This window comes from Entelurus aequoreus, linkage group LG03, assembly GCF_033978785.1.
Source record: "Entelurus aequoreus isolate RoL-2023_Sb linkage group LG03, RoL_Eaeq_v1.1, whole genome shotgun sequence".
NCBI classification, from domain to species: domain Eukaryota; kingdom Metazoa; phylum Chordata; class Actinopteri; order Syngnathiformes; family Syngnathidae; genus Entelurus; species Entelurus aequoreus.
In genome coordinates, this window is record NC_084733.1 from 87,209,687 (window position 1) to 87,234,574 (window position 24,888).

General features: G+C 39.4%; 1 protein-coding gene across 4 annotated transcripts in view; it reads left to right on the forward strand.

The window, feature by feature from the left end:
* The window catches only part of bcap29 (B cell receptor associated protein 29), a 36,333-nt gene that overhangs the window by 5,497 nt on the left and 5,948 nt on the right, over positions 1-24,888 (forward strand). For 2 of the 4 annotated variants that reach the window (XM_062040740.1, XM_062040738.1), the window contains exons 2-3: positions 19,442-19,544; positions 19,630-19,730. In XM_062040740.1, the coding sequence (XP_061896724.1) occupies positions 19,453-19,544; positions 19,630-19,730 (193 nt within the window). In that variant the 5' untranslated portion in view covers positions 19,442-19,452. Of the gene's footprint in view, positions 1-11,947; positions 12,006-19,441; positions 19,545-19,629; positions 19,731-24,888 lie in introns of those variants that run through there. The other 2 variants (XM_062040736.1, XM_062040737.1) reach the window with 2 other exon arrangements.

Sequence of the window (24,888 nt, forward strand, 5' to 3'; positions counted from 1 at the left end):
TTAGCTACATTTAATGGGGAGTAACTTGTAGCTTAGCTACATTTAATATAGAGTAACTTGTAGCTTATATAAATTTAATGGAGAGTAACTTGTAGCTTAGCTACATTTAATGGAGAATAACGTGTAACTTAGCTACATTTAATGGAGAGTAACTTGTAGCTTAGCTACATTTAATGGGGAGTAACTTGTAGCTTAGTTACACTTAATGGCGAGTAACTTGTAGCTTAGCTACATTTAATGGAGAGTAACTTGTAGCTTAGCTACATTTAATGGGGAGTAACTTGTAGCTTAGCTACATTTAATATAGAGTAACTTGTAGCTTATATAAATTTAATGGAGAGTAACTTGTAGCTTAGCTACATTTAATGGAGAATAACTTGTAACTTAGCTACATTTAATGGAGAGTAACTTGTAGCTTAGCTACATTTAATGGGGAGTAACTTGTAGCTTAGTTACACTTAATGGCGAGTAACTTGTAGCTTAGCTACATTTAATATAGAGTAACTTGTAGCTTATATAAATTTAATGGAGAGTAACTTGTAGCTTAGCTACATTTATATAGAGTAACTTGTAGCTTACCTAAATTTAATGGAGAGTAACTTGTAGCTTAGCTACATTTAATGGAGAGTAACTTGTAGCTTAGCTACATTTAATGGAGAGTAACTTATAGTTTAGCTTACTCCATTTTCCAAGTAGCTTGCCCACCACACATTGCGGCATTATTGTGAAGATTTAGAAACCGTGTGTGTGTGTGTGTGTGTGTGTGTGTGTGTGTGTGTGTGTGTGTGTGTGTGTGTGTGTGTGTGTGTGTGTGTGTGTGTGTGTGTGTGTGTGTGTGTGTGTGTGTGTGTGTGTGTGTGTGTGTGTGTGTGTGTGTGTAAGCAATATAGGAGTATTGATGCAGCTGAGGTAGTTTATGAGGGTGCAGTAAACAGGCGGGGGGGGGGGGGGGTGTCATGGCGCTGGAGGGCACACGCTGGGACTGAGAGGGGATGACAGCTGACTAGTCGGCGAGGTGACGTCCATGAGAGCTCCTGGATCAATTAGACGTGTGCAATGAAAGGCAGTCTGCAGGTCCTCCATGTTGAAGTGTAAGGCCACTCCCTGTGATGAGTTGCTTCCAAACATAGTCTCGTGTCAGAGTTCAGCACCAAGACTCTGCAGCACAGCACCATAACTCTACACTTCTGGTCCTAACATTCGGTTTTACACACTAAATGTTGGCCTAAATGTTCTCGTAAGTCGTCTGTGATGTCGTGCAAGTAAGTCGTCTGTGATGTCGTGCAAGTAAGTCGTCTGTGATGTCGTGCAAGTAAGTCGTCTGTGATGTCGTGCAAGTAAGTCGTCTGTGATGTCGTGCAAGTCAGTCGTCTGTGATGTCGTGCAAGTAAGTCGTCTGTGATGTCGTGCAAGTAAGTCGTCTGTGATGTCGTGCAGGCGCGCTAACAAACTAGTCCGCCTGCCAGCGTGTCCTTGGGTGGCATCAACTACTTTAGCCAAGAATCTTTCTCATGGAGTACGTCTGCCAGATAAGACACCAGGGGGCCCAAAATGCTTGCCAGCATTTTGATGAAGAAGGTGAGCAACACTATTGGCTCTTCTCCATCTCCACTCATCGCCGTCTTCGCCAACCAGACTTTTCAATGAAGGTAACATGATATATATTATGTTATGTTATTTTAGGTTATATATATTATTTTATGTTATATATACATTATAAAAGTAACATGATATATATATTATTATATGTTATTATATGTTATATATATTATTTTATGTTATATATACATAATAAAAGTAACATGATGTATATTAGTATATATTATATATATTATTGTATGTTATATACACATTATAAAGGTAAAATTACATGTATTTTATGTTATATTTTATATATATTATTGTATGTTATTTATACGTTATAAAGGTTAAATTATATATATTATTACATGTTATATATATTATTGTATGTTACATACACATTATAAAGGTAAAATTATATATATTATTATATGTCATATATATATTAATGTATGTTATATATTCATTATAAAGGTAACATGATACATATTATTATATGTTATATATATTTTTGTATGTTATATATACATTATAAAGGTAACATGATACATATTATTACATGTTATGTGTTATATATATTATTGTATGTTATATATACATTATGAAGATAAAATTATATATATTATTATATGTTATATATATTATTGTATGTTATATACACATTATAAAGGTAACATGATACATATTATTATATGTTATATATATTATTGTATGTTATATATACATTATAAAGGTAAATTGATATATATTATTATATGATATAGATAGATATATATATATATATATATATATATATATATATATATATATATATATATATATATATATATATATATATATATATATATATATATATATATATACACACACACTATAAAGGTAAAATTACATATATTTTATGTTATATTTTATATATATTATTGTATGTTATATATATATATTATAAATGTACCATGGTATATATTATTATATGTTATATATATTATTGTATGTTACATACACATTATAAAGGTAAAATTACATATATTTTATGTTATATTTTATATATATTATTGTATGTTATATATACTTTATAAAGTAAAACGATATATATTATTATATGTAATATATTAATGTATGTTATATATACATTATAAAGGTACAATGATATATATTATTATATGTTATTATATGTTATATACATTATTGTATGTTATATACACATTATAAAGGTAACATGATATATATTATTATATGTTATATATATATTTTTGTATGTTATATATACGTTATAAAGGTAACATGATACATATTATTATATGTTATTATGTTATATATATTATTGTATGTTATATATACATTATGAAGATAAAATGATATATATTATTATATGTTACATATATTTTTGTATGTTATATATACATTAAAAAGGTCAAATTATATATATTATTATATGTTATTATATGTTATATACATTATTGTATGTTATATACACATTATAAAGGTACAATTACATATGTTTTATGTTATATTTTATATATATTATTGTATTATTTCTCTATATATGTTCATAACATAAATAAATAATAATAAATATATACCGGTATTATATATTTCTCTATACCAGCACCCACCGGGGACAAGCGGTAGAAAATGGATGGATGGATGTTTATAACATAAATAAATAATAAGAAATATATATTATGTATGTCTCTAAATATGTTTCTAAAATAAATAAATAATTAAAAAGTATATATTGTATATGTCTACATATGTTTATAACATAAATAAATAATGAAAAAGTATATATTATATACGTCTCTGCATATGTTTGTAATATAAATAAATAATATATATTTAGAAAATTCTACCTTTTGTGGCCCAATCTTAAAACTCACAAATAAATCAAATAGAATATAACATTTCTATATTTAAAAAAACCTGTAAAGAATATTCTCCATTTGCAATGCGACCTTTAAGTGAAACCATATCATGAATACCATATTAACAAAACAGCAACATTAGATAAACAAATAGCGTGTAAATCCAATTAAATCCTACACAGGTTGGGACACAGCACCGTATTCTATTTCTTCTTCCACTTCAAGAATGATGATATCTCCACGTGGAGCACGAGGCCTAATCAAAGGTGGCGAGAAGAAAAAGGTCAGATTATGAATTCACGCCACATTAGCATTTCCCTGTCTCTCAGCAACGCACACGTAATCACCGCCCTGCTGCTGAGAGGAGATGAAGCCACGCTGCCAGGACAACTTCCAGGTCTTTGCTCTCACAGCCATGAGACCGTTGTGGCAGAGCAGGCGCCAGGTGAAGGAACTCAACGCATTATTAGGGAAGGGTCCACCAAAAATCACCAAGTCGGTCCACCGAGTCTATTGATCTAAGTCAAATATTCTGATACCTGTTGCTCATAACGCCACGTCCAGTTGCAGCCTCAGCACCGGCTAAGGCACTTGGCCAGGAAACAAGCCGTCCGACACCCGGAGTGGACTCAGACCTACTGCCTCTCGGTCATGTCACAATTTTATATGCTCACAAAGCAAGAAAGAGGCCCTCAGAAGTACAGCAAGGCTCCACTTTTTTAAAATGCACTAGCTTGATGCTAATTTACACTGGATTTTCCATAGACATGCTATCGATTAGCATTAGCGATTTCACATGGCGATTCCAACACCTTCAAGTATGGTAGTGAAAACGACAAGATGGTGTGTAGTAAATACAATAATTGGGGCTAGATTTAAACAGCGTGGGCAAAAAATAAAACATCCATCCATCCATCCATCCATCTTCTTCCGCTTATCCAAGGTCGGGTCGCGGGGGCAGCAGCCTAAGCAGGGAAGCCCAGACTTCCCTCTCCCCAACCACTTCGTCCAGCTCTTCCCGAGGGATCCTGAGGCGTTCCCAGGCCAGCCGGGAGACATAGTCTTCCCAACGTGTCCTGGGTCTTCCCCGTGGCCTCTTACCGGTCGGACGTGCCCTAAACTCCTCCCTAGGGTGGCGTTCGGGTGGCATCCTGACCAGATGCCCGAACCACCTCATCTGGCTCCTCTCCATGTGGAGGAGCAACGGCTTTACTTTGAGCTCCTCCCGGATGGCAGAGCTTCTCACCCTATCTTCTAAGGGAGAGCCCCGCCACCCTTGTACCCGTGATCTTGTCCTTTCAGTCATAACCCAAAGCTAGTGACCATAGGTGAGGATGGGAACGTAGATCGACCGGTAAATTGAGAGCTTTGCCTTCCGGCTCAGCTCCTTCTTCACCAAAACGGATCGATACAGCGTCCGCATTACTGAAGACGCCGCACCGATCCGCCTGTCGATCTCACCATCCACTCTTCCCTCACTCGTGAACAAGACTCCGAGGTACTTGAACTCCTCCCCAACCCGGAGATGGCAACCGCGTGGGCAAACAATAAAACAGTGTGTACTATTGGTGGGCCTGTTGCGTGTGATTTACGAAGACTGCGTGCGCAGTCGAAAAGTGGTGTACACCGCCTTATCTTGCATGCAAATGGGGCTTTTACCACGGAGACGATGATTTTCTGAACATCCGTGTTATCCTGCTCCTACCCGTGTGTTAAACCAGCACGACACATCAGATTTGGAGTTTAGGAGGAAGAGTAAAGACATTAGCAACATCAGGTAGGAACAGAGGTGGGTAGAGTAGCCAGAAATTGTACTCAAGTAAGAGTACTGTTACTTTGGAGATATTACTCAAGTAAAAGTAAGGAGTAGTCACCCAAATATTTACTTGAGTAAAAGTAAAAAGTATGTTGTGAAAAAACTACTCAAGTACTGAGTAACTGATGAGTAACCTGTTCGTTTAATGATGACGGCAACAAATAACGCACAAAAACATAAAAATAGCAATGAGAAAATTCAGAGCCAGGAATATCTCTTAAGCAACTAAAACAATAATGTATATTAAATAATAATACATTAACATAAAAAAATTAAGGCAAATTGAGCCACAATAACTTAACAGCACCATAGGCTCAGTAGGCAGATATTACAAAGGAAAATAACAAGTTAGCCTTTACGCAAACCATAAACTGATAGGTGTGGGCTGCACCTGGGAACACACTGTGCACTTCTGATTGGTGTTTGTATGCATGCGTGTGTGTGTGTGTGTGTGTGTGTGTGTGTGTGTGTGTGTGTGTGTGTGTGTGTGTGTGTGTGTGTGTGTGTGTGTGTGTGTGTGTGTGTGTGTGTGTGTGTGTGTGTGTGTGTGTGTGTGTGTGTGTGTGTGTGTGTGTGTGTGTGTGTGTGATTGGTGAAAGGGAGTGAAACGGAGTGAAACGTCACCAGTGACTGTATTTGATTGGTGAAACAGAGTGAAACGTCACCAGTGACTGCATTTGATTGGTGAAACGGAGTGAAACGGAGTGAAACGGAGTGAAACGTCACCAGTGACTGCATTTGATTGGTGAAACTGAGTGAAACGTCACCAGTGACTGTATTTGATTGGTGAAACGGAGTGAAACGGAGTGAAACGGAGTGAAATGTCACCAGTGACTGCATTTGATTGGTGAAACGGAGTGAAACAGAGTGAAACGTCACCAGTGACTGTATTTGATTGGTGAAACGGAGTAAAACGGAGTGAAACGTCACCAGTGACTGTATTTGATTGGTGAAACGGAGTGAAATGTCACCAGTGACTGTATTTGATTGGTGAAACGGAGTGAAACGGAGTGAAACGTCACCAGTGACTGCATTTGATTGGTGAAACGGAGTGAAACGTCACCAGTGACTGTATTTGATTGGTGAAACGGAGTGAAACGTCACCAGTGACTGCATTTGATTGGTGAAACGGAGTGAAACGTCACCAGTGACTGTATTTGATTGGTGAAACGGAGTGAAACGTCACCAGTGACTGCATTTGATTGGTGAAACGGAGTGAAACGTCACCAGTGACTGTATTTGATTGGTGAAACGGAGTGAAACGTCACCAGTGACTGTATTTGATTGGTGAAACGGAGTGAAATGTCACCAGTGACTGCATGTGATTGGTGAAGCTGAGTGAAACGGAGTGAAACGTCACCAGTGACTGTATTTGATTGGTGAAACGGAGTGAAACGTCACCAGTGACTGCATTTGATTGGTGAAACGGAGTCAAACGTCACCAGTGACTGTATTTGATTGGTGAAACGGAGTGAAACGTCACCAGTGACTGCATTTGATTGGTGAAACGGAGTGAAACATCACCAGTGACAGTATTTGATTGGTGAAACGGAGTGAAACGGAGTGAAACGTCACCAGTGACTGCATTTGATTGGTGAAACTGAGTGAAACGTCACCAGTGACTGTATTTGATTGGTGAAACGGAGTGAAACGTCACCAGTGACTGTATTTGATTGGTGAAACGGAGTGAAACGTCACCAGTGACTGTATTTGATTGGTGAAACGGAGTGAAACGTCACCAGTGACTGCATTTGATTGGTGAAACGGAGTGAAACGTCACCAGTGACTGTATTTGATTGGTGAAACGGAGTGAAACGTCACCAGTGACTGTATTTGATTGGTGAAACGGAGTGAAACGTCACCAGTGACTGCTTTTGATTGGTGAAACGGAGTGAAACGTCACCAGTGACTGCATTTGATTGGTGAAACGGAGTGAAACGTCACCAGTGACTGTATTTGATTGGTGAAACGGAGTGAAACGTCACCAGTGACTGCATTTGATTGGTGAAACGGAGTGAAACGTCACAAGTGACTGTATTTGATTGGTGAAACGGAGTGAAATGTCACCAGTGACTGCATTTGATTGGTGAAACGGAGTAAAACGGAGTGAAACGTCACCAGTGACTGTATTTGATTGGTGAAACGGAGTGAAACGGAGTGAACGTCACCAGTGACTGCATTTGATTGGTGAAACTGAGTGAAACGTCACCAGTGACTGCATTTGATTGGTGAAACGGAGTGAAACGTCACCAGTGACTGTATTTGATTGGTGAAACGGAGTGAAACGTCACCAGTGACTGCATTTGATTGGTGAAACGGAGTGAAACGTCACCAGTGACTGCATTTGATTGGTGAAACGGAGTGAAACGTCACCAGTGACTGTATTTGATTGGTGAAACAGAATGAAACGTCACCAGTGACTGCATTTGATTGGTGAAACGGAGTGAAACGGAGTGAAACGTCACCAGTGACTGTATTTGATTGGTGAAACGGAGTGAAACGTCACCAGTGACTGTATTTGATTGGTGAAACGGAGTGAAACGTCACCAGTGACTGCATTTGATTGGTGAAACGGACTGAAACGTCACCAGTGACTGTATTTGATTGGTGAAACGGAGTGAAACGTCACCAGTGACTGCATTTGATTGGTGAAACGGAGTGAAACGTCACCAGTGACTGTATTTGATTGGTGAAACGGAGTGAAACGTCACCAGTGACTGCATTTGATTGGTGAAACGGAGTGAAACGTTACCAGTGACTGTATTTGATTGGTGAAACGGAGTGAAACGTCACCAGTGACTGTATTTGATTGGTGAAACGGAGTGAAACGTCACCAGTGACTGCATTTGATTGGTGAAACGGAGTCAAACGTCACCAGTGACTGAATTTGATTGGTGAAACGGAGTCAAACGTCACCAGTGACTGTATTCGATTGGTGAAACGCAGGCATGCGATAGATCCTACTTTGAAGGTCTGTCTGACAAACCAAAACAAACAAAGCGTGCATTAACAGATCGATAAAAATCCGTAGCGAGTAGCGAGCTGAATGTAGATAAATGGAGCGGAGTAAAAGTAACGTTCCTTCTCTATAAATATACTCAAGTAAAAGTATGTTGCATTAAAACTACTCTTAGAAGTAGAATTTATCCCAAAAGTTACTCAAGTAGATGTAACGGAGTAAATGTAGCGCGTTACTACCCACCTCTGGGTAGGAAACCCCACAGGTAGGAGTAGAGGATAAGGGGTGGGAGGTCACCTGACTCACACTGATCAGAGGAATAATGTCAAGGAAAGATTGACTGGCCAGACTGACCGGCCCCAAGGCTAGAACAATAAAGAGTAACTGTCTCGGTATAAAAGGTGTTTAAGAACAGCAGAAGAGATCCGGCCCACTCCTTCTCCTGGAAACTGCAGTTCCAGTCTGAGGCTCGCTGAAACAAATAAAGCTTTTGGTTTGACGATTCCTTTAGGCGTCTCCTTGGCTCATCACCCACCACACCACCATCAGATGGAGAGAAAGCCTGTGAAGAAAGCGCTGAAGTTGACAAACGTCACTTTGTCATTTGGCTTTGTCGACAACCGCTTACGTCGACGTACGCCAGCCAGTCCAAGGTTGGTGTAGATGAGCAGGTGAAGAATGAAAAACCTGTGAAGGACTCCATCCAACCGACTAGCATGGCCGCCCGCTCTCCGGCAGACACTTTGACAGCATTAATGGCTCCGGCGCTCAATCTGCCCCTGAGCTGCGACCTCTGTGATGGCGAGGAGAGGCCAGCAATCACGGAACATTCGCTCCCGCCACTCACTGGCAGATATTTACCGGCACGCTAAAAGCAATCGGCGGGTGCAGCTGTCTCTCCTTCACAGCTAAAAAAAATAAAAAAGACATGATGTTATTCAAAAGGTTGAGCAGAAGAATCCGTGTTGATAAACCTCTCTGCTCTTCCATCCATCCATCCATTTTCTACCGCTTGTGTGTGTATGAAATGTGTTGCTGCACAGAATGAATCCTTCTGGGTCATTTTGTCAACATGCATTCGGCTTTTAGTCGGCCGCTTGTGCAAAAGACGTCTGTGACACGTTTTTAGAAGATCTCCGAGTCTGATAGTGTTCACCGAGTCAATTAATTCAGCGCACACTGTCTTCTCGTTCTGTGGTAGCGTCGCCCTCTTGTGGCGGTCGGGGGTTACTACAGCTCATAATTCACCTTTGACGCTCACTCTCCACAACAAGGAAAGATAGATAGATAGATAGATAGATAGATAGATAGATAGATAGATAGATAGATAGATAGATAGATAGATAGATAGATAGATAGATAGATAGATAGATAGATAGATAGATAGATAGATAGATAGATAGATAGATAGATAGATAGATAGATAGATAGATAGATAGATAGATAGATAGATAGATAGATAGATAGATAGATAGATAGATAGATAGATAGATAGATAGATAGATAGATAGATAGATAGATAGATAGATAGATAGATAGATAGATAGATAGATAGATAGAAAGTGACAGAAGGAGATTTTTTACATATATCCATATTTAAGTGTTACTTCTTTACTTCCATAGTCATATTACAAAATAGCTAGTATTCTTCCTTCTTTCTAGTCTGCAAAGTAATGTGTCGGCCTTCTAGCATTGGAATGCAGGGAGTAGAGAGAACTCAGAGAGTAGTCAAAACAACGAGGTAGGAGAGAACGGGGAGGGGGAGGGAGAAGCAGACCGGTTAGAGCCACGCATCTGGATGGGTTATGCAAGGCTGGTCTCATTATTGTCAAATATTTGAGAACAAACTACAAAATTAGGGATGTCCGATAATGGCTTTTTGCCGATATCCGATATGCCGATATTGTCCGACTCTTTAATTACCGATACCGATATCAACCGATACCGATATCAACCGATATATACAGTCGTGGAATTAACACATTATTATGCCTAATTTGGACAACCAGGTATGGTGAAGATAAGGTACTTTTTAAAAAAATTAACCAAATAAAATAAGATAAATAAATTAAAAACATTTTCTTGAATAAAAAGGAAAGTAAAACAATATAAAAACAGTTACATAGAAACTAGTAATTAATGAAAATTTGTAAAATTAACTGTTAAAGGTTAGTATTATTAGTGGACCAGCAGCACGCACAATCATGTGTGCTTACGGACTGTATCCCTTGCAGACTGTATTGATATATTTTGATATATAATGTAGGAACCAGAATATTAATAACAGAAAGAAACAACCCTTTTGTGTGAATGAGTGTGAATGAGTGTAAATGGGGGAGGGAGGTTTTTTGGGTTGGTGCACTAATTGTAAGTGTATCTTGTGTTTTTTATGTGGATTTAATTTAAAAAAAAAAAAAAAAACGATACTGGTAATAAAAAAAAACGATACCGATAATTTCCGATATTACATTTTAACGCATTTATCGGACGATAATATCGGCAGACCGATATTATCGGACATCTTCATACAAAATACCAACTACTGCCTGGTGATCAATTTAAACTCCAGCTTATGTGCCATAAAAAGAACTTGGGAGTGACTAGCAGCTTAAAATCCCTGGGAGGAAGAGCTGGTCAACGCAACAATAGATAGATAGATAGATAGATAGATAGATAGATAGATAGATAGATAGATAGATAGATAGATAGATAGATAGATAGATAGATAGATAGATAGATAGATAGATAGATAGATAGATAGATAGATAGATAGATAGATGGATGGATGGATGGATGGATGGATGGATGGATGGATGGATGGATGGATGGATGGATGGATGGATGGATGGATGGATGGATGGATGGATGGATGGATGGATGGATGGATGGATGGATGGATGGATGATGGATGGATGGATGGATGGATGGATGGATGGATGGATGGATGGATGGATGGATGGATGGATGGATGGATGGATGGATGGATGGATGGATGGATGGATGGATGGATAGATAGATAGATAGATAGATAGATAGATAGATAGATAGATAGATAGATAGATAGATAGATAGATAGATAGATAGATAGATAGATAGATAGATAGATAGATAGATAGATAGATAGATAGATAGATAGATAGATAGATAGATAGATAGATAGATAGATAGATAGATAGATAGATAGATAGTACTTTATTGATTCCTTCAGGAGAGTTCCCTCAGGAAAATTAAAATCCCAGCAGCAGTGTACAGAATTGAGATCGAATTTAAAAAGTAAAAAGTAAATAATAAATATCAATCAATCAATCAATATTTACTTATATAGCCCTAAATCAGGAGTGTCTCAAAGGGCTGCACAAACCACAACGACATCCTCAGATCCCACATCATGGCAAGGAAAAACTCAACCCAATGGGACAATGAGAAACCTTGGAGGGGACCGCAGATATTGTGTGATTGAGAAGAAGTCCTTGTCCTTTCTGTCCAATGCCCAGGAGACTGACATGTAATATTGTTGTGTGTGACGTACACACGCAGCTGTTGTTGGCTCGGTGGGCATGTGTGTGTGTGTGTGTGTGTGTGTGTGTGTGTGTGTGTGTGTGTGTGTGTGTGTGTGTGTGTGTGTGTGTGTGTGTGTGTGTGTGTGTGTGTGTGTGTGTGTGTGTGTGTGTGTGTGTGTGTGTGTGTGTGTGTGTGTGTGTGTGTGTGTGTGTGTGTGTGTGTGTGTGTGTGTGTGTGTGTGTGTGTGGACTTTTCTGGGCGAGCTGAGGTCACACAACTTGGTCTGGTAAGTCAAAGGTGATATAGATGCATGTATACAGTTGTGCTATATGGTGGTGTTTAAATGTCTTCTACTCTATGATCTGAATGTAATTGGAACACGGAGCAGAGGCGGCCTATAAATAGCCAAAGGCAGTAAAAACCTGCTGTTGCTCGCTCGTTACCAGACTGGGATCTGCAACAAACTATCGTGTGAAACTTGACTGTCTTGTCAAGTTCAATATGTTTGCATAGTTGATTTTTTTGAATGAAAAAAGCAAAGCAAAGGATTCATATCCATGTGTTAGGATATTGGAAAAATAGTAGTTAAAAATGTCCAGGATGAGTGGAATGTGTTGAAGGTGGAACGGTTTGAATCGGTTGAAAAATGTGGAAATGGTGGAAGTTTGAAAAATGGCCAATTCATTTTGAACGGGAAAAATGTCCCGGAAAACCTGGAATTCTGGGAAATGTGGGAATTTTTTTTAACTTGGAAGAAGAGAAGTTTGAATTTCCAGAAGGGTGGAATGTGTTGAAGGTGGAACAGTTTGAATCGGTTGAAAAATGTGGAAATGGTGGAAGTTTGAAAAATGGCCAATTCACTTTGAACGGGAAAAATGTCCCGGAAAACCTGGAATTCTGGGAAATGTGGGATTTTTTTTTAACTTGGAAGAAGAGAAGTTTGAATTTCCAGAAGTTTGGAATGTGTTGAAGGTGGAACGGTTTGAATCGGTTGAAAAATGTGGAAATGGTGGAAGTTTTAGAAATGGCCAATTCATTTTGAACGGGAAAAATGTCCCGGAAAACCTGGAATTCTGGGAAATGTGGGAATTTTTTTTAACTTGGAAGAATAGAAGTTTAAATTTCCAGAAAGGTGGAATGTGTTGAAGGTGGAATGATTTTGAATCGGTTGAAAAATGTGGAAATGGCGTAAGTTTGAAAAATGGCCCATTCATTTTGAACGGGAAAAATGTCCCGGAAAACCTGGAATTCTGGGAAATGCGGGAATTCTTTTGAAGTTGGAAGAAGAGAAGTTTGAATTTCCAGAAGGGTGGAATGTGTTGAAGGTGGAACGGTTTGAATCGGTTAAAAAATGTGGAAATGGTGGAAGTTTGAAAAATGGCCAGTTAATTTTGAACGGGAAAAATGTCCCGGAAAACCTGGAATTCTGGGATATTCTGGAATTTTTTTTAACTTGGAAGAAGAGAAGTTTGAATTTCCAGAAGGGTGGAATGTGTTAAAGGTGGAACGATTTGAATCGGTTGAAAAATGTGGAAATGGTGGAAGTTTGAAAAATGGCCAATTCATTTTGAACGGGAAAAATGTGCCAGAAAACCTGGAATTCTGGGAAATGTGGGATTTTTTTTTAACTTGGAAGAAAATAAGTTTGTATTTCCAGAAGGGTGGAATGTGTTGAAGGTGGAATGATTTGAATCGTTTTAAAAATGTGGAAATGGCGTAAGTTTGAAAAATGGCCAATTCCTTTTGAACGAGAAAAATGTCCCGGAAAACCTGGAATTCTGGGAAATGTGGGAATTTTTTTTAACTTGGAAGAAAAGAAGTTTGAATTTCCAGAAGGGTGGAATGTGTTGAAGGTGGAATGATTTTGAAACGTTTTAAAAATGTGGAAATGGCGTAAGTTTGAAAAATGGCCAATTTTTTTTGAACGAGAAAAATGTCCCGGAAAACCTGGAATTCTGGGAAATGTGGGAATTTTTTTTAACTCGGAAGAAAATAAGTTTGAATCTCCAGAAAGGTGGAATGTGTTGAAGGTGGAATGATTTTGAATCGGTTGAAAAATGTGGAAATGGCGTAAGTTTGAAAAATGGCCAATTCATTTTGAACGGGAAAAATGTCCCGGAAAACCTGGAATTCTGGGAAATTTGGGAATTTTTTTGAACTTGGAAGAAGAGAAGTTTTAATTTCCAGAAGGGTGGAATGTGTTGAAGGTGGAATGGTTTGAATCGGTTGAAAAATGTGGAAATGGTGGAAGTTTGAAAAATGGCCAATTCATTTTGAACGGGAAAAATGTCCCGGAAAACCTGGAATTCTGGGAAATGTGGGAATTTTTTTTAACTTGGAAGAAAAGAAGTTTGAATTTCCAGAAGGGTGGAATGTGTTGAAGGTGAAATGATTTTGAATCGGTTGAAAAATGTGGAAAAGGTGGAAGTTTGAAAAATGGCCAATTCATTTTGAACGGGAAAAATGTCCCGGAAAACCTGGAATGCTGGGAAATGTGGGAATTTTTTTTAACTTGGAAGAAAAGAAGTTTGAATTTCCAGAAGGGTGGAATGTGTTGAAGGTGGAATGATTTTGAAACGTTTTAAAAATGTGGAAATGGCGTAAGTTTGAAAAATGGCCCATTCATTTTGAACGGGAAAAATGTCCCGGAAAACCTGGAATTCTGGGAAATGTGGGAATTTTTTTGAACTTGGAAGAATAGAAGTTTAAATTTCCAGAAAGGTGGAATGTGTTGAAGGTGAAATGATTTTGAATCGGTTGAAAATGTGGAAATGGCGTAAGTTTGAAAAATGGCCAATTCATTTTGAACGGGAAAAATGTCCCGGAAAACCTGGAATTCTGGGAAATGTGGGAATTTTTTTGAACTTGGAAGAATAGAAGTTTGAATTTCCAGAAGGGTGGAATGTGTTGAAGGTGAAATGATTTTGAATCGGTTGAAAAATGTGGAAATGGCGTAAGTTTGAAAAAAGGCCAATTCATTTTGAACGAGAAAAATGTCCCGGAAAACCTGGAATTCTGGGAAATGTGGGAATTTTTTTGAACTTGGAAGAAGAGAAGTTTGAATTTCCAGAAGGGTGGAATGTGTTGAAGGTGGAATGATTTTGAATCGGTTAAAAAATGTGGAAATGGCGTAAGTTTGAAAAATGGCCCATTCATTTTGAACAGGAAAAATGTCCCCGAAAACCTGGAATTCTGGGAAATGTGAGAATTTTTTCGAACTTGAAAGAAGAGAAGTTTGAATTTCCAGAAGGGTGGAATGTGTTGAAGGTGGAACGGTTTGAATCGGTTGAAAAATGTGGAAATGGTGGAAGTTTGAAAAATGGCCAATTCATTTTGAACGGGAAAAATGTCCCGGAAAACCTGGAATTCTGGGATATTCTGGAATTTTTTTTAACTTGGAAGAAGAAAAGTTTGAATTTCCAGAAGGGTGGAATGTGTTAAAGGTGGAACGATTTGAATCGGTTGAAAAATGTGGAAATGGTGGAAGTTTGAAAAATGGCCAATTCATTTTGAAAGGGAAAAATGTGCCAGAAAATCTGGAATTCTGGGAAATGTGGGATTTTTTTGAACTTGAAAGAAGAGAAGTTTGAATTTCCAGAAGGGTGGAATGTGTTGAAGGTGGAATGGTTTGAATCGGTTGAAAAATGTGGAAATGGTGGAAGTTTGAAAAATGGCCAATTCATTTTGAACGGGAAAAATGTCCCGGAAAACCTGGAATTCTGGGAAATGTGGGAATTTTTTTTAACTTGGAAGAAAAGAAGTTTGAATTTCCAGAAGGGTGGAATGTGTTGAAGGTGGAACGGTTTGAATCGGTTGAAAAATGTGGAAATGGTGGAAGTTTGAAAAATGGCCAATTCATTTTGAACGAGAAAAATGTCCCGGAAAACCTGGAATTCTGGGAAATGTGGGATTTTTTTTTGACTTGGAAGAAGAAAAGTTTGAATTTCCAGAAGGGTGGAATGTGTTGAAGGTGTAACGGTTTGAATCGGTTGAAAAATGTGGAAATGGTGGAAGTTTGAAAAATGGCTAATTCATTTTGAACGGGAAAAATGTGCCAGAAAACCTGGAATTCTGGGAAATGTGGGATTTTTTTTAACTTGGAAGAAAATACGTTTTTATTCCTAGAAGGGTGGAATGTGTTGAAGGTGGAATGATTTTGAATCGGTTGAAAAATGTGGAAATGGCGTAAGTTTGAAAAATGGCCAATTCATTTTGAACGGGAAAAATGTCCCGAAAAACCTGGAATTCTGGGAAATGTGGAAATTTTTTTGAACTTGGAAGAATAGAAGTTTGAATTTCCAGAAGGGTGGAATGTGTTGAAGGTGAAATGATTTTGAATCGGTTGAAAAATGTGGAAATGGCGTAAGTTTGAAAAAAGGCCAATTCATTTTGAACGAGAAAAATGTCCCGGAAAACCTGGAATTCTGGGAAATGTGGGAATTTTTTTGAACTTGGAAGAAGAGAAGTTTGAATTTCCAGAAGGGTGGAATGTGTTGAAGGTGGAATGATTTTGAATCGGTTAAAAAATGTGGAAATGGCGTAAGTTTGAAAAATGGCCCATTCATTTTGAACAGGAAAAATGTCCCCGAAAACCTGGAATTCTGGGAAATGTGAGAATTTTTTCGAACTTGAAAGAAGAGAAGTTTGAATTTCCAGAAGGGTGGAATGTGTTGAAGGTGGAACGGTTTGAATCGGTTGAAAAATGTGGAAATGGTGGAAGTTTGAAAAATGGCCAATTCATTTTGAACGGGAAAAATGTCCCGGAAAACCTGGAATTCTGGGATATTCTGGAATTTTTTTTAACTTGGAAGAAGAAAAGTTTGAATTTCCAGAAGGGTGGAATGTGTTAAAGGTGGAACGATTTGAATCGGTTGAAAAATGTGGAAATGGTGGAAGTTTGAAAAATGGCCAATTCATTTTGAAAGGGAAAAATGTGCCAGAAAATCTGGAATTCTGGGAAATGTGGGATTTTTTTGAACTTGAAAGAAGAGAAGTTTGAATTTCCAGAAGGGTGGAATGTGTTGAAGGTGGAATGGTTTGAATCGGTTGAAAAATGTGGAAATGGTGGAAGTTTGAAAAATGGCCAATTCATTTTGAACGGGAAAAATGTCCCGGAAAACCTGGAATTCTGGGAAATGTGGGAATTTTTTTTAACTTGGAAGAAAAGAAGTTTGAATTTCCAGAAGGGTGGAATGTGTTGAAGGTGGAACGGTTTGAATCGGTTGAAAAATGTGGAAATGGTGGAAGTTTGAAAAATGGCCAATTCATTTTGAACGAGAAAAATGTCCCGGAAAACCTGGAATTCTGGGAAATGTGGGATTTTTTTTTGACTTGGAAGAAGAAAAGTTTGAATTTCCAGAAGGGTGGAATGTGTTGAAGGTGTAACGGTTTGAATCGGTTGAAAAATGTGGAAATGGTGGAAGTTTGAAAAATGGCTAATTCATTTTGAACGGGAAAAATGTGCCAGAAAACCTGGAATTCTGGGAAATGTGGGATTTTTTTTAACTTGGAAGAAAATACGTTTTTATTCCTAGAAGGGTGGAATGTGTTGAAGGTGGAATGATTTTGAATCGGTTGAAAAATGTGGAAATGGCGTAAGTTTGAAAAATGGCCAATTCATTTTGAACGGGAAAAATGTCCCGAAAAACCTGGAATTCTGGGAAATGTGGAAATTTTTTTGAACTTGGAAGAAAATAAGTTTGAATTTCCAGAAGGGTGGAATGTGTTGAAGGTGGAATGATTTGAATCGGTTGAAAAATGTGGAAATGGTGGAAGTTTGAAAAATGGCCAATTCATTTTGAACGGGAAAAATGTCCCGGAAAACCTGGAATTCTGGGAAATGCGGGAATTTTTTTGAACTTGGAAGAAGAGAAGTTTGAATTTCCAGAAGGGTGGAATGTGTTGAAGGTGGAACGGTTTGAATCGGTTGAAAACTGTGGAAATGGTGGAAGTTTGAAAAATGGCCAATTCATTTTGAACGGGAAAAATGTCCCGGAAAACCTGGAATTCTGGGAAATGTGGGAATTTTTTTGAACTTGGAAGAATAGAAGTTTGAATTTCCAGAAAGGTGGAATGTGTTGAAGGTGGAATCGTTTGAATCGGTTGAAAAATGTGGAAATGGTGGAAGTTTGAAAAATGGCCAATTCATGTTGAACGGGAAAAATGTCCCGGAAAACCTGGAATTCTGGGAAATTTGGGAATTTTTTTGAACTTGGAAGAATAGAAGTTTGAATTTCCAGAAGGGTGGAATGTGTTGAAGGTGGAATGATTTGAATCGGTTGAAAAATGTGAAAATGGTGGAAGTTTGAAAAATGGCCAGTTCATTTTGAACGGGAAAAATGTCCCGGAAAACCTGGAATTCTGGGAAATGTGGGAATTTTTTTGAACTTGGAAGAATAGAAGTTTGAATTTCCAGAAGGGTGGAATGTGTTGAAGGTGAAATGATTTTGAATCGGTTGAAAAATGTGGAAATGGCGTAAGTTTGAAAAATGGCCCATTCATTTTGAACGGCAAAAATGTCCCGGAAAACCTGGAATTCTGGGAAATGTGGGAATTTTTTTGAACTTGGAAGAAGAGAAGTTTGAATTTCCAAAAGGGTGGAATGTGTTGAAGGTGGAACGGTTTGAATCGGTTGAAAAATGTGAAAATGGTGGAAGTTTGAAAAATGGCCAATTCACTTTGAACGGGAAAAATGTCCCGGAAAACCTGGAATTCTGGGAAATGTGAAAAAAAAATTTAACTTGGAAGAAGAGAAGTTTGAATTTCCAGAAGGGTGGAATGTGTTGAAGGTGTAACGGTTTGAATCGGTTGAAAAATGTGGAAATGGTGGAAGTTTGAAAAATGGCCAATTCATTTTGAACGGGAAAAATGTCCCGGAAAACCTGGAATTCTGGGAAATGCGGGAATTTTTTTGAACTTGGAAGAAGAGAAGTTTGAATTTCCAGAAGGGTGGAATGTGTTGAAGGTGGAATGATTTTGAATCGGTTGAAAAATGTGGAAATGGCGTAAGTTTGAAAAATGGCCCATTCATTTTGAACGGGAAAAATGTCCCGGAAAACCTGGAATTCTGGGAAATGTGGGAATTTTTTTGAACTTGGAAGAATAGAAGTTTAAATTTCCAGAAAGGTGGAATGTGTTGAAGGTGGAATGATTTGAATCGGTTGAAAAATGCCAATTCATTTTGAACGGGAAAAATGTCCCGGAAAACCTGGAACCTATTTATCAACAACACCCAGAAACGCCGCCGGCTTCACTGGGCCCGAGCTCATCTAAGATGGACTGATGCAAAGTGGAAAAGTGTTCTGCGGTCTGACGAGTCCACATTTCAAGTTGTTTTTTGGAAACTGTGGACGTCGTATCCTCCGGAACAAAGAGGAAAAGAACCATCCGGATTGTTCTAGGCGCAAAGTGTAAAAGCCAGCATGTGTGATGGTATGGGGGTGTATTAGTGCCCAAGGCATGGGTAACTTACACATCTGTGAAGGTACCATTAATGCCGAAAGGTACATACAGGTTTTGGAGCAACATATGTTGCCATTTAAGCAACGTTATCATGGACGCCCCTGCTTATTTCAGCAAGACAATGCCAAGCCACGTGTTACAACAACGTGGCTTCATAGTAAAAGAGTGCGGGTTTCCTAACAAAAACATGCACGCGTTCATAAGAACATGTGAGCGATGTTGCATGTTCCTTCATGACCTGTGTGTGTGTGTGATGTCCAGGGCAGGTCAGGATGAGTCTCCAGTGGACGGCCGTGGCCTGCTTCCTCTATGCAGAGATAGCCGTCGACCTCATCTTGTGCGTCCCCTTCATATCGGCACCGAGGTGGGGGCGCAAAGCCACAGAGTTCAATATGCGCTCGCGGATTCAGGAATGAAATGAAAGACCACGCTCTTTCCTTCCCTCGCAGATGGCGCCTGGTTTTCAGCTGGAGAATATGGAAGTGGTTGTCCCCTTACTGGAGCAAGTGCTTCTTCACCATGGTTATGGTCCTCCTTGTTCTTTTCCTCGGTAAGTGGCGGGAGTGAGTGACGGGTCATACTATGATTTGTTTCGTACAGTTTACATAGTAAAGAACATCATGTCATGGCTGTCTTGAGTTGCCAATCATTTCTTATTTTTTTGTGATGTAGTGATTGGAGCACATACTTGTTGGTCACAAAAAAAACATTCATGAAGTTTGCTTCTTTTATGAATTTATTATGGGTCTACTGAAAATGTGCTGGGTCAAAAGTATACATACAGCAATGTTAATATTTGCTTACATGTCCCTTGGCAAGTTTCACTGCAATAAGGCACTTTTTGGTAGCCATCCACAAGCTTCTGCTTGACTTTTTGACCACTTCTTGTTAGAATAATTGTATCTAAGTTATCACAAAACTTTGTGTTACATTGAGTTCCAGGCGAGAGGACAAAAGCTGTCTTTAATCCAGGCTTGTAAAACTCCACTGTGTAGGATGGGAAGCAACATGAGGGTGTTCCGTTTCTTTCATGTATTGTAATCAACAGTAAGATATTGTCTGGCCCAGGAACTACAAAGCGGAGAGGAAGCAGGGCCTGACTCCCCTCCAGGCACCGCTTGTTTGAACTGTTTTACGACCTTTTCTTTGAACTGTTGTAATCAAAGGCGGTGGCTGTTTACGACCCCTGTCCCTTAGAAATACACTACCGTTCAAAAGTTTGGGGTCACATTGAAATGTCCTTATTTTTGAAGGAAAAGCACTGTACTTTTCAATGAAGATAACTTTAACTGTGGACTGGACTTTCACAATATTATGTCAGACCCACTCGACATCCATTCCTTTCTGTCTCCCCTAGAGGGGGGGTTACCCACATATGCGGTCCTCTCCAAGGTTTCTCATAGTCATTCACATCGACGTCCCACTGGGGTGAGTTTTTCCTTGCCCGTATGTGGGCTCTGTACCGAGGATGTCGTTGTGGCTTGTGCAGCCCTTTGAGACACTTGTGATTTAGGGCTATATAAATAAACATTGATTGATTGATTGAAACTAGTCTTAACTTTAAAGAAATACACTCTATACATTGCTAATGTGGTAAATGACTATTCTAGCTGCAAATGTCTGTTTTTTGGTGCAATATCTACATAGGTGTATAGAGGCCCATTTCCAGCAACTATCACTCCAGTGTTCTAATGGTACAATGTGTTTGCTCATTGGCTCAGACGGCTAATTGATGATTAGAAAACCCTTGTGCAGTCATGTTCACACATCTGAAAACAGTTTAGCTCGTTACAGAAGCTACAAAACTGACCTTCCTTTGAGCAGATTGAGTTTCTGGAGCATCACATTTGTGGGGTCAATTAAACGCTCAAAATGGCCAGAAAAAGAGAACTTTCATCTGAAACTCGACAGTCTATTCTTGTTCTTAGAAATGAAGGCTATTCCACAAAATTGTTTGGGTGAGCCCAAACTTTTGAACGGTAGTGTAGTTGTTGCCATGTAATCAGGGGAAGTCCAAATAAAAGACGTGGCGTACAATCTTTCGCCAGAGCGTGCCGGAGACTGTACAAGAGTAATAATAATAATGGATTAGATTTATATAGCACTTTTCTAGACACTCACAGAGAAGTGAGAACCCACTTGGTGGTGGTAAGCTACTTTCGTAGCCACAGCTGCCCTAGGGTAGACTGAGTCAAGTCAAGTCAAGTCAAGTCAAGTAATCTTTATTTATATAGCACGTTTTCAACAACTTTTAAATTGAACCAAAGTGCTTTACAGGTTAAAAAAGCAAAACAAAACAAAAAAACACACAAAAAAACAACAACAAAAAACAAACAAAGAACATAAACAGTGACTGTGCTGAACAAGATAGTGCAAATGCAATACGGTAAAAGGGGTCGAATAAAAAGTAAAAATTTGCAGAATGAAAATAATAATAATAAAAGTGCGACAAAAATTGAAAAATAAAACTAAAGCGATGGGGTGGGGTGGGGACTAGAAATGGTGGCCTGACGGAAGCGTGGCTGCCAGTTTGCGCCCACGGCCCCTCCGACCACCACCAACCATTCATCATTCATTCACCTGTGTGAGCGGCACCGGGGGCAAGGGTGGAGTGTCCTGCCCAAGGACACAACGGCAGCGATTTGGATGGTTAGAGGCCGGGGAGCAAACCTGCAACCCTCAGGTTTCTGCCGCCCCAGACAGCCCAGACGTTTCTCCTCAAATTGAGGCAAATTTAATTCTGTCTCTGTTTAATTCCTTGCTTCTTGTCTTGTTTAATACAAACGTAGATGTCATCAGTGTGTGAACCTGACACTTCTCTTGACAAAATTGGTGCAGTTCAGCTAAATGTGTTGGTTTTCTGACATGGGACTTGTTTCTTCAGCATTGTCCACACGTTTAAGTCAGGACTTTGGGAAGGCCATTCTAAAACCTTCATTCTAGCCTGATTTAGCCATTCCTTTACCACTTTTTGAGATGTGTTTGGGGTCATTGTCCTGTTGGAACACCCAACTGCGCCCAAGACCCAACTGATGAATTCAGGTTGTCCTGAAGAATTTGGAGGTAATCCTCCTTTTTCATTGTCCCATTTACTCTCTGTAAAGCACCAGTTCCATTGGCGGCAAAACAGCATAATACTACCACCACCATGCTTGACGGTAGGAATTAGTAGCACTAATCAGAGGCAGGTGAAAATAATCAGCACCCATGGCAACCAAGAAACACAAACCCAGGGGTGCTGAAACAGAACTAAGAGAGTCTTAAACTAAAACAAAACATGATCCGGGCAACGGATCGCCACACTACTGTCAACAACTCCTGATCTGATTGGCTATCGCAACTGTCTATCAACTGAATGTCCTTTGTAATAATTCTGATAGGATAAAAGCACTAACGTAAAAAACAAGCAACACTGGAGCCTACTATGACACGAAGAGAATACGATGAATAATTCAATCAATCAATCAATCAATGTTTATTTTTATAGCCCTAAATCACAAGTGTCTCAAAGGGCTGCACAAGCCACAACGACATCCTCGGTACAGAGCCCACATACGGGCAAGGAAAACTCACCCCTGTGGGACGTCAATGTGAATGACTATGAGAAACCTTGGAGAGGACCGCATATGTGGGTAACCCCGCCCCTCTAGGGGAGACCGAAAGCAATGGATGTCGAGTGGGTCTGACATAATATTGTGAAAGTCCAGTCCACAGTTAAAGTTATCTTCATTGAAAAGTACAGTGCTTTTCCTTCAAAAATAAGGACATTTAAATGTGACCCCAAACTTTTGAACGGTAGTGTATTTCTAAGGGACGGGGGTCGTAAACAGCCACCGCCTTTGATTACAACAGTTCAAAGAAAAGGTGGTAAAACAGTTCAAACAAGCGGTGCCTGGAGGGGAGTCAGGCCATGCTTCCTCTCCGCTTTGTAGTTCTTGGGTCAGACAATATCTTACTGTTGATTACAATACATGAAAGAAACGGAACACCTTCATGTTGCTTCCCATCCTACACAGTGGAGTTTTACAAGCCTGGATTAAAGACAGCTTTTGTCCTCTCGCACAAGGGTTTTCTAATCATCAATTAGCCTTCTGAGCCAATGAGCAAACACATTGTACCATTAGAACACTGGAGTGATAGTTGCTGGAAATGGGCCTCTATACACCTATGTAGATATTGCACCAAAAACCAGACATTTGCAGCTAGAATAGTCATTTACCACATTAGCAATGTATAGAGTGTATTTCTTTAAAGTTAAGACTAGTTTAAATCAATCAATCAATCAATGTTTATTTATATAGCCCTAAATCACAAGTGTCTCAAAGGGCTGCACAAGCCACAACGACATCCTCGGTACAGAGCCCACATACGGGCAAGGAAAAACTCACCCCAGTGGGACGTCGATGTGAATGACTATGAGAAACCTTGGAGAGGACCGCATTTGTGGGTAACCCCGCCCCTCTAGGGGAGACCGAAAGCAACGGATGTCGAGTGGGTCTGACATAATATTGTGAAAGTCCAGGCCATAGTGGATCCAACACATCAGCGAAAGTCCAGTCCATAGTAGGGCCAGCAGGAAACCATCCCGAGCGGAGACGGGTCAGCAGCGTAGAGATGTCCCCAACCGATGCACAGGCTAGCGGTCCACCCCGGGTCCCGACTCTGGACAGCCAGCACTTCATCCGTGGCCACCGGACCTGTGCAACTCCCCCTCCATAGGGGAGAGGGGAGCAATTGCATGTGTTTATGGAAAGTCAATTAAAAATAAAATTAACTTGTATTAATTTATGATCATGATTGACGGCCCACCACAGATGGATAACCCGCTGACGTCTCACTCGGGAAAAACATCACAAATTGGCTCGTTTGGAGTAGGTATGCAGGAAGGCAAGATTGTTTTATACACTATATTGCCAAAAGTATTTGGCCAGTCATCAGGGCCGGCCCGTGGCATAGGCCGTATAGGCAAATGCTAAGGGCGCCGTCCATCAGGGGGCGCCACGCCAGTGCCACAAATGTTGGAGAAAAAAAGAAAAAGAAAAAAAAAAGTTGGTACTATTATTTCTAAATACAAAAAATAATCCCACGTTAATTAAAATGCAAAGTAAAGCCTATTTAATAGAAATATAATTTGTTACAACATTACGCCCCCTCCCCCCCTTTCCCCCCGCACGGTGCGCCCCCTCCCTTCCCGTATCATGACTCTTTTTGGACGTCACCACATCAAAAAATGAACACAAGATGTCAAAACGGCCAAAACTGTCAGATGCCCAGGGAAGAAAAAAGAGAAAAGAAGAGGAGGAGAAACGAGAAAAAGACAGAGGTAGCAGGTAGGTAACGTTAGCCTACATGAAATTATTTGTCTGTTACAGAATGTGATAGCAACCTGGCTTTTTAGCATTAAGCTAATGTTATATGATTCGGCAATTGCTAATCAATAAATACCTAGTTCTGTTTTAACGTCGGGTTAATATTGTGGAGGGGGCTAAATTGTTATGGACATAATAATGTAACGTTAGGTAATTACAGTACTCCCCCTTTACATTCCTCAGGGAAATTTGTATTAGATCTTTTAAGCAGGTGTTTTTTGTTTACATTGCTATTGCCTTCTGGTTAGCTAATGTTTGCCCTGCAGGTAATAGTCACTTTTCCACCCCTTTATATATTAGGTATAGTTGTAAGCCTAGTTGTTAAAGTGCACATCATTA